This window comes from Triticum aestivum, chromosome 4D (genome assembly GCF_018294505.1).
Source record: "Triticum aestivum cultivar Chinese Spring chromosome 4D, IWGSC CS RefSeq v2.1, whole genome shotgun sequence".
Classification (NCBI taxonomy): domain Eukaryota; kingdom Viridiplantae; phylum Streptophyta; class Magnoliopsida; order Poales; family Poaceae; genus Triticum; species Triticum aestivum.
The window spans coordinates 355,750,548-355,760,677 of NC_057805.1; the positions used below are offsets into that span (position 1 = coordinate 355,750,548).

Sequence of the window (10,130 nt, forward strand, 5' to 3'; positions counted from 1 at the left end):
TTAGAGTTTTCTTTAGTAGTTTTGTTGTGTAGTTTTCCTTTGTTTTTATTTGGTGTCCCTTGTTGATTTGCATTTTATTTGTTGGTTTCATTATGAGTGTTAGAATTGCTTGCTAGTATGTTTGCTTATATGAATGCTATGTTTGACTATATAGATTTTCAACGGAGTGACGAATAGTTCTACCAAGTCATTATTCTGAGAGTGTTGTTATCTTCATCAAGTAATACCAGGCAAGTTCACTTTGACCATGCTTTCATACCTATGTTTTTATTGCATTTAGTGGCATCTTTGCAACCACCCTCCAGTAGTGATATTGAATTCTTGTAGTTGAGTAGTATGCATGAGGTAGGAACCCATCACCCTGTTACCAAGCCCGGGACGTTATTTATTTTAATGCTACGCTATAGTAGACGGGGTTTGGTATGAGTGCATGAGAGTGGTATGAAGAAGGAGGACTCTACGTCAATGACGACAACTCCATGATGGCATCTGCAAGGACTGCATCTTCAAGGCCTCAAGACTTCAAGACTCGAGACAAGAATTCAATACACACTACTGGGTGAAGGACGGTTGACGGGCACCCTGGAGAAACCAGTGGATGGCCGGGATGCATGGAGAAGTGCCATGACATCTTGCGGAAAGCTTCACCCAGACTCAAAGAGACGGAAGAATACTTCATGCCCGGAAGCTTACCTGTGCAACCGCAAGTCACTATGGGCTCTGGCTTGGTTGACCTTAGTTGTGACTCTGGCTGGGACGGTGCTAGCAGATGTAGAACTACGGTAGGATTGGATGAGCACCGGACAGTGGTCAGGGGAACTCTTTGGAAGACCATGTTTCGGTCATCTTGTTCTCAAACACCCTGAAGTGCGAGAACGTAAAAAGAGGGATCGAATCTTGCGGGTAAAGTGTACAAACCTCTGCAGAGGGTTTAAACCTAATCGATTAGCCGTGTCCCCGGTTATGGACAATTTGAGCCTCTGGACTTGGATCTATCTCGGAACTCTCAACACCGGACTGATAACATAATTGTGGGCAACTTATGATGATTTTGGACTATGAGACATCGGTTGGCGGAACCATGTCACGATAGAAAACTCTGTAGTACAGACTCCTGATGTTCCTTTGTTATAGGAAAATAAAACCAGCTTTTACGCAAACAAAACTCAGATACAGAGCCACAAAGCCATATTGCATATAGTATAGTTTTATCATCTGTTTTCTCATGTTGTGATCTTGCCGGTACATTCAATGTACTGACCTACACGGCTGCAACGTATCATGTTGCAGGATTTTTCTTCGACGAGTAAGAGTTACGATACAGGGTTACGGTCTACACTCAACTTGCCGATGGCGTTGATGGGACTCCACCCCCGTTTAATTGTTTCCGCTGAGTATTATGAGGTATATATCAGTTTTACGTTATTTATACATGTGATTGCACTTTGATATATACATTGATGTACTGTGTGTGCCAGCATACTGATCCAGGGATGGCACAGATACACAGAGACTTGACCGTCTGAGGTCGGGTCGCTACAGGCAGAGATTTGCTTCCGTGAGGGCACAGTCGTGCCTCTCGATAAACGGAAAAAAACGCGTGTTTCCTTTCGCGAGAGGCATAGATTTACTTCTCGTGAAGGTACAGATTTACTTCTGCAAGAGGCATAGCCATGCCTCTTGAAAAAGAAAAAAAATATTTTTTCTTCTACGAGAGGCACATATTTACTTCTCATAGTGGCACAGATTTTCTTCTGCGAGAGACACAATAGTGCCTCTCTGAAAAGGAAAAAAACCAGGTTTTTTTTTCCTTCCTCAAGAGGCATAGATTTACTTCTCCTGGAGGCACAAATTTTCTTCCATGAGAGGCATAGTTGTGCCTCTTTGGAAAGGAGAAAAATGTGCTTCCGGTTTGATTTTCTTCATCCATTTTTTCATGAAAAAAAGTTCATCGAAATCTATCAACATAGAATCTAGTTTCAAAAATCTCGCCGCGTGGATTCCGACAGTGAAAACGGTTCATGATTTGGACGCACGGTTTTAAAAATAAAACATTTTGAATAAACGAATTAAAAAAAATAAAAAATCTTAAGTTGCGACAAGTGGTTTACAGTGCGTCACTTGTCGTAACCTGGGGAGGCAGGAGTGACCTTTACAAAAAGTACTTTCTTTTTAGTAACTACGAAGAGTACTTCTTAATTAGAGTTGCTTCTAGTTTTTTTTTTGAGACAATATAGTTGCTTATAGTTTTTTCTTAGGCAACAGTTTTTTGTTTGAGCCAATTTTGAGAAAAAGTTTTTTTTTTAGATCCTTTTTGAGCAACAGTTTATTTTTTTGAGGAAGTTTTGAGCAAACAGTTGCTTCTAGTGATTTAGCGGTCTATGCTATTGGGCCAAACAAGAGAAGAGGAGCCCATCCTCGTCCTCCCCTGCGGCCCTGCCCGTCCTCGTCCTCTCTCTCTCCGCCTGCGCCGTACACTTTCCAGAGGCAGCGGTCTGGACTCTGAAGCATCCTCTTTCTTCTTCCGGTCTTCTCCCTCTTACTGTATCCAACAGCACGAGATCTCAAGCATCGAATCATGAACGGAGGAGGTAGCGCGACGCCCTTCTCCCGCACCACCACCACCCTCTGCACCACTTCTTCTACCTTGGTATGCTCTTTATATTCTCTTGACCCATCTCTTCGCAAACAGCTGCCTGCGTTGTTGAATTGGTTTCTTGGGGCGACAGAGATCCCCAAAGAAGAAGTTCTTGTCGAACTTGAATTTCCGTATTTATTTTTTCAGATTTGCTATGGCTCTCTCATCTAGATGAGAAGTATTTATTTTACGCGGAGATTCGAGCATTTTTTTCTTTTATTTTTATGTTTGATTATTTTCTTATAGTGATGTTAGTTAGATGAGACTTAGTTAATTTTTGTATAGATGAGAACTAGCCACATATTTTCTTCTTCTAATTTTCCAGATAATTGCAATGATTAAAAATCTATTTTTCTTTTTTTTTTTACTAGCAAGCAGGTGAGTCGGGCCAAGGGGATAGGGAAGCTGCTATTCAAGCCGAGATGGCCAGGGTTAACAACCTGCCAGCCAATAGTTCCTACGCGATTCACCGCATTAAGGTGCTGAACAAACTTCGCCATCTTTTATCTATAAAGGTAAGATTTACGTATAAACCGAGTCAACATGTTTACGTAATTCTGTTTGTCGTGTGAGAAATTTGCAGTAGTTGTCACCAATTATGTTGCTGTATCTTCCTCCTTTTTTTTTCTGAACTACTCCCTTGTCCCCAAATAGATGGCGTATAAACCGAGTCAAAAAATACTGCTTTCTAAGTTTGGCCAAGCATATGTAAAAAAAAAATATGAAGATAAAAAATACCAAATCAACATCAACACCATTAGATATATTTTTCAGAATGTGTTTATTCAGTCGTTAATAGTTTCTTCTATGTATTTGGTCAAACTTAGAAATAGTTGACTTCTTAATTGAATTTATATGCCATCTATTTAGGGACGGAGGCAGGATGTGCCTTTTTTTTCCGGGAGCTAGGATATGCCTTTGTCCTGCCAATTTCTATCATCTCAGCAGCCTAGTGCAAACTGCAACTTAGAGCATCGTGTATCCCAGTATACATGTTTGCACTTTGCAATGTTAATAGAAGAAGCATTTATGTTTTTGTGTTTCATCACAAATGGGAGATGAGCAACATTGTTGTTGCATATTGCTGAAAGTGTATCTTATCTTTATATGTTTCTAGTAATCTATGATAGCATAAACATGTTGCAGCTATTACTTCATAACAACGAGTCCCAGGAATAAATACAATCTACACGTTGATGGTCATAGACATATGCAACTATACCGTACATTCTTTCCCAATCAATGTTCCCAATAGTGTTTGTCAATACATACACCTATCGGTCTCTCCTACCCAATGATGTTCATCAAGATACATATATGCATGTTCCTCATACCCAATAACACTCATCAAGACATGCATCTATGCAACTACAAGTCTTCCATACCCAGTAATGCTTGTTAAAACACCATATGATTGTACTATGTTCCTTGGAAGGTATCAAAGTAAGATTCTGATGCTGGATACTTGGCCTCTTAAAAAATATGTAACAGATCCATCGGGTGTAACAGTGCAAATGACCAATAAAGCCATTACATTTCCTATTAACTACATGTCAACTTATGATGACCCTATGTAGAGACCGTGGTTTATTCTAATCTGTATAACTATAACCCTATTAAGCTTTCTTTTTTCTTTCTTTAGTAAGATGGGTACCAAAGTGTTACTGTATGTCGGGCCTCACGGTGTCGCATGATCAAAATGCATGGGCTAGACCACTTCGGGGTGGATATATGCAGAGGATTTGCATATTTATTTTGTTTTCCTTTTTGTAAGAAATAAATTGACAGAGTTCCAATGCGCTCACTCAAGCTTAGGCACCGGAAGCATTCCATTACCAAGTAATGAGAGGGCTATCTGTTGAGAATGAAAAGGGAGGGAACTTGCTTAGCAGGCGTACGAGAGCAAATCTTGTTTTGCTTACGGCTGTTGCTACCGGGTCTAAAGGAGATCGTGAATCAGTTCCATCAACTTCATTGATATGCATGATATGCCCTTAGCTTCCTTAAAGAGCTAGAGGGATGGTCGCTATTCCAAAATTGAATAGTCCCATCCTAAATTGGAGCCTCTTTTTTATGCTTCTTTTGATTTAGCCTTTTGGATAGCTCATTCACTTCAAGGGCACCATGAGTGTGAGAGTAGCTGGACAGGAGCCCTTTACCTGGCTGATAAGCCAAGTTGTCTCTCAAAAGCAAATATTTTAGTAGATAAACAGATATGTTGTAGTCTATATTTAGTTCGAGAATTTTCACATTGAGCCTTCTGTGACCATGTGGCATCCATCCATCTGGGGGCTCTTAAATATACCTTTGTCTGGGGTTAGGACAATATAACTTACTGATGAAGTATTGTGGCAACATGATCAGATTGATCAATTGAGGTACCGATGTCCTAGACTCCTAGTGCGCAGCACAAAAAATACTATAGTGCTAGTTCATCAGATTCTAATAGTTTGACACTAGGAACGTTGTCAATGACCTCATGTTACTGACGAGTTTTTGTGCTATTGACCATGATCAATTTTGAATTTTATTGCTTGCCTATTTTCTGCTGACAAGAAAAGATGGGACGTTTTGCTTGAGCTTTTAACATTAACTGAGGGATTCTTTGGATCCTGTGTTTTGGCAAAAGCCAGTTTTGTTTAAGGTTTTAGGCTGTAGATGCGCTTTTGGAGAAAATGTTTAAGTCTCAAACTTGAAGCCAAATCCAGGAAGGAGAAGCGGCCTAGGCGTACGTTGTGGCACCCTGATTCAGCGAACCGGAGGCCTCGTGTTCCAGCCAGGGATCTATGTCTTCTGGAACACGGTATAGCTTGATAGAGAATAAACCACGATATGTTGAAGTACTACGAGTACAAAGTCTTAGGGTACAATACTCTTGCGAAGCAAGGTGGTACTACTTCAGCAACTACGCTCTTTACGTTATTCTTCGAACGACTCGTCCTGGGAGTACTAGTGGCGGAAGCGGTAAAACACAGCGGAAAGCGTGACGATGGCGGGACTCCAATCCAAAGGGACACTTCTGGGACACGTCCTAGTTCGCACTCTTGGCATCTTTAGACTTGGCTTCTCCTGCATCTGGCATGATAAGTCAGGTGAGTACATTGAAAGTACTCGCAAGTTCACACAAACAATCGAAAAGCAAGCAAGCAAGCAAGAACATGGCATTTAAACAAGAAACAGATTTAAGTCCTAAACAATAAAACAATAGGTTTAACTAGTGTGAGAACTTAGCCTGCCCGTTTAATGTCTCTTGGACCAACTCCCGGCATGATCCCCGATCATCCGGTTTACTTCAACTGACCACCTCGTGGTCGATCCAACTCTCTGCCATCTTCCTTTCTCATACCTTAACTTAGATTTAGTTTGTACATGGGGTTGATCAAATAGTGTGACTTAATACGAACCGTGTCCCATTGCCGGGGACTCGGCTATTCGAATAGATTTTAAACACTTTGCAGAGGTCACCATGGACTAACAGTCCAAGATACCGCTTACAGCATGGCCCTCCTACCGTGCCACCGACCCCCCCACAGGCTAGCCCTGGGTGGGAGAAACTGGTCCCTGCCACCTCGTGGCACAACTCATCCCATCCGGGATTCAATCAACTTTTCCTGTGCACATCTTAACAACCCAGGCTCTCGTCGCTGGACGACAATCCCGAGGCCAAGGGGATACTACTCTTCCAACCATCCCTGTTTGGCAACACGCATAAGAGTCATTAACTATAAACGAATTAGGGCCTTCCCACAAAGGCAAATGCGGTCGTATGGAAAAGGCCCGGTTCGGTGGCACTATGAGCCATGAAGGTTTAATTTAATGAACTTGATTCTATTACAATTAAAAAAGGGCAGCCCGGTGCACATAGCTCCCGCTTGCGCAGGGTCCGGGGAAGGGTCCGACCACTTTGATTCTAATTACAATTAACCCTTTAAAATTTTAGTTGAGCTAGAACAATTCATATTCATTTTAACGCTAAATTCTTATCCGATTATGATCATTCTAAGTCTAACGTCATTCCCCCAAATATGATCATTCTACCATTCAAAGTCATTCCTTAAGGTGATCACTACTAAAGCTAAAGTCTTTCCCCAAGGTGATTACTTTGATACTAAAATCATTTCTCCAATTCTACCATTTTTATTATCACGGTTCACTTTGTTGAGTTACCGGTTCATCCACTGTCACTTCTTAGCTTACTCCTTAGTGAAAAACTATTGACCAACTAACTCCAAATACTTGCAACACTAGTGTGACCACAATTCTAGCACATTGACCATTCACACAACAATTTAAAGTAATTCAAATAATTAAAGAAAAAGCAATTTGGAAACCATGGCCTTGCAATGCCATCGAACAAATGGATGTGGTGCATTGCCTTGCTCAAATGGAGTCTCAGTGAACTCCTGGTCTTCACCTCCTGAATTATTTCCTTCTGAAAATAATTTTAAAAGCAAAAATTAAATAAAGAAATAAGCCCAAACTTTCTGTCCAGAAATTCTAGACGAGTCAAATAAATCTCAAATTTATTCAGCAGATAAAGAATTCCAAAAGAAAAATAATGCAAAAAGAACCAACTCATTTGGACTTATGGTTTAAAAAGTTAGAGGGGGTCTATGTTTGGTCAACAGATTTAATAAAAATGATTTAAAACGGTTTAACTGGAAAAAAAACAGAAGCGAACACGTCGAAGGCGTTTTTTGAGAATACGCCTCCACTTGCGTACCGCTTCGGGCGCGCATTGGGTCATTGACGGGCGGGCCCACCCGTCAGGTTTTTATTTCTAAAACGCGGGCAGTGGGGACGACGGCTCGTCGGCGGTGGTTCACCGGCGTGGAGGCCTCGGCGGCGTGCGCGGGTGCGTTGAATTGGCGCGACGAAGGCGGTCACGCCCATACTCGTACCTTCTTCTCGGGTTCTCGTATGGCGTCGCCCCCTTCTTCTCCGGCGGCAGTGGTCTTCGGGCGTCGGTGAACTCCCGCGATATGTCGAGGATTCGAGCGCCTAAGCTACGAGTCGGGGTCAGTGAGGAGTGGGGAGGCTAGCAGCGGTAATGGCGTGGCTTGGGGTGGCCTAGGCACGGCGGGAGGTGACGCAGCAGGAGGCCTCCGAGGGTCACAGGCGGCGTGTCCTCTGGCGGCGGCGGCGCGGGGGGGGGGGGGGGGGTCACGTGGGTGGTTCTGGTGCTGTAGGGGAGGGCGCGCGAGGCAGGGCATGCCGGAGAAGCGGAAGACGACGCGGGTGTCCAGTCAGTGGCAAGCTACAGTGCAGAGCATGCTCTCTGCATGCCAGTGCCGTGGTCTCCACCGGGGGGGGGGGGGCTGGGTGCGTTTTGGTGGTTAGTAGCGTGTCTAGTAGTTTAGGGGTGGTGTGTGTGTAGTGTTCGTGGCTTCCAAGGAACTCCAGGTGCACTGGATGGACAGCAAGGTGGCCAAGTTCATTCTGGTAGGAAGGTGTTTGTGCTGTGCCAGGGGAGAATGGAGGGGGGCCTGGATCTGGTCTTTGGTGTGGTGTAGTTATATGCTAAGGTGAGTGTGTGTGCCAAGTTTCAAAAGGTTTGCAAAAAGTTATAGAGTACTTGTTGTGTAAACTTAAATTTGGGTCAGAAAAGAGTTTGAAAATGGTGTGCTCATTTGAAAAAGTTTCTGTTTGAGTTGGTGGAATTTCTGGTGTTAGTTGATCTTAAAGAAATTGGGTGAATTATTTGGAAATTTCCAGAGGGGCAGAAAAGGTAGTTGCTTCACAACCCAAGTGCCTTGAGAGTATATCTTCTTTTTGGAGAAAAGAAACACACTTGGAAAAGTTTGGAAAATGAGTTTGAGGTGAAATTGTTAGAGGGTTGGAGAGTTGGGCCCACTGGATAAGTCCAAGAAGAACAGTTTGGTTTTTATTTTACTAAGTCCAAGAAGCAATTCCAAATAAGGTCCAAGGCAAAAATCCAAATGAAACCAATTTGATTTGAAAAAAAAGGCCAAAATTCACGTGGCTGGTAGCGTCTGATGCAAGGAATGTAGGCGACATGCCATGCAATGGGCTCAGGCATCGGGTAGCTAACTGTGCCAGGGAAGACATTAGCTAAGATTGTCTAAGTTAGGGATAAGATTTCCTTAAAGCATCTCCTGAAGAGGATATCATCTGAGACCAGTTTAAAGAGCGTCTCCTTAAGAGATTGCACTGGAATCATTGTTACTTTGTTAGGCAATGACTCTATTTGAATGATACTTGTTTATGTTCTTATGCAAAGAAGAAGCCTTCCCAGAAAACACCATACTCAGAGCCACTTTGGTCTAGGAAAATAAGTTATTTATCATGGTATCTCTTAATTTTGATCACTTGAATTGTTAACAAATTTTCACTTAAACATTTGGATGGCCTTGCATTTTACTGTGCTCAGTTTTTGTACCTTTTCCATTGCAGAGGACCACATCTCAGGATGAGGAGCTTGAACTCCTTTTCTCAAGCCTTTCAATTTAAAGTTTATCCTCAGTATCTACATGTACTAGGTAAGTTGCAGTTTGAGAATACAACATTTTTGTTGCATTTTTTGCGCCCTACTTCTTTTTGCTCTCTCTCTCTCTCTCTATGTATATAACATAGGGATGCGGTTCTCTTTTTGGTATACTAAGCTATTATTTTTCTAGATCCAAAAAAGTTGAATATTAACTTCTTCCACCTGCAGGTGATGTCACTGTTTCGGTGTATCTAATCATCGATTGCCCCCGCCTGTCCAGTGTAGCATATATTCCCAATGGTTATCAAGTTTGAAGGAATCACTTTTTATTCAAAGTGCTAGGGAACTTGATGAGTTGATAAACGATGTGTTCTCTTGAACGGAATTCCTAGCGGGGGTGAAATTTATCATGTGCATGTAATGTTTTTGACCCAAATTGGGGGCTGCCATAACTCTAGCCATATGGTGATGCATAGAACACCAGCTCAATAGTTATGTTATCAAGCATCACTGGTTTTGCTATTGTGACAGTAAAGGATGCATACCTGGACCCCCCTACATATGATAATTTGGTCTCTATTGTGGAAGCATCAAGGACTCTGGGAAGCAGGGGAAAGTTCAGCTGCCTTGTTTGATATTTTGAGTGGATACATTTTGGTAAACCTGGAATGCAGTATGTTTCTGACTAGTCTGGCACCAAAAAAGACTTCTATTATTGTGGCATATTGTCGTGTTAAGGTTTTTTTTATTGTGGCAGACTGGCCTTATTATAAATAAACATGTGTTGGTACGAATTGTTTCTCAGAAAGTTGAAAAATCAAATGAACACTATCAATTCCTGTATGGAAGACCAATCTTGCTTTACATTTGCAAGGGTTGGTTTGTTTGATATTTAATATTCTCATGATATCAGGTTTGCAAAAGATATCTACAAGATATTGATCCTACATGTTTAAGCCCGTAGTTGTAAACTAGTGGGCTTCCTAAACGGATCCTGTTTGAATTACAATGATGTTAGGTAGGTATGTGTATGTTTTTTCTTCT

At 42.0% G+C, this 10,130-nt stretch overlaps 1 protein-coding gene across 2 annotated transcripts; it reads left to right on the top strand.

The window, feature by feature from the left end:
* The first annotated feature begins 2,401 nt into the window (after positions 1–2,401).
* On the top strand, positions 2,402–9,929 carry LOC123097894 (uncharacterized). Of its 2 annotated transcripts, XM_044519741.1 has the most exons (4): positions 2,402–2,650; positions 3,010–3,153; positions 9,053–9,138; positions 9,315–9,929. In XM_044519741.1, the coding sequence occupies exons 1-3, from the start codon at positions 2,579–2,581 to the stop codon at positions 9,107–9,109; spliced, it is 273 nt and encodes a 90-aa protein (XP_044375676.1). In that variant the 5' UTR covers positions 2,402–2,578; the 3' UTR covers positions 9,110–9,138; positions 9,315–9,929. The 2 variants fall into 2 exon arrangements, with proteins under 2 accessions (XP_044375676.1, XP_044375675.1); XM_044519740.1 differs by lacking the exons at positions 2,402–2,650; positions 3,010–3,153 and adding an exon at positions 7,985–8,163.
* The last annotated feature ends 201 nt before the right edge of the window (positions 9,930–10,130 follow it).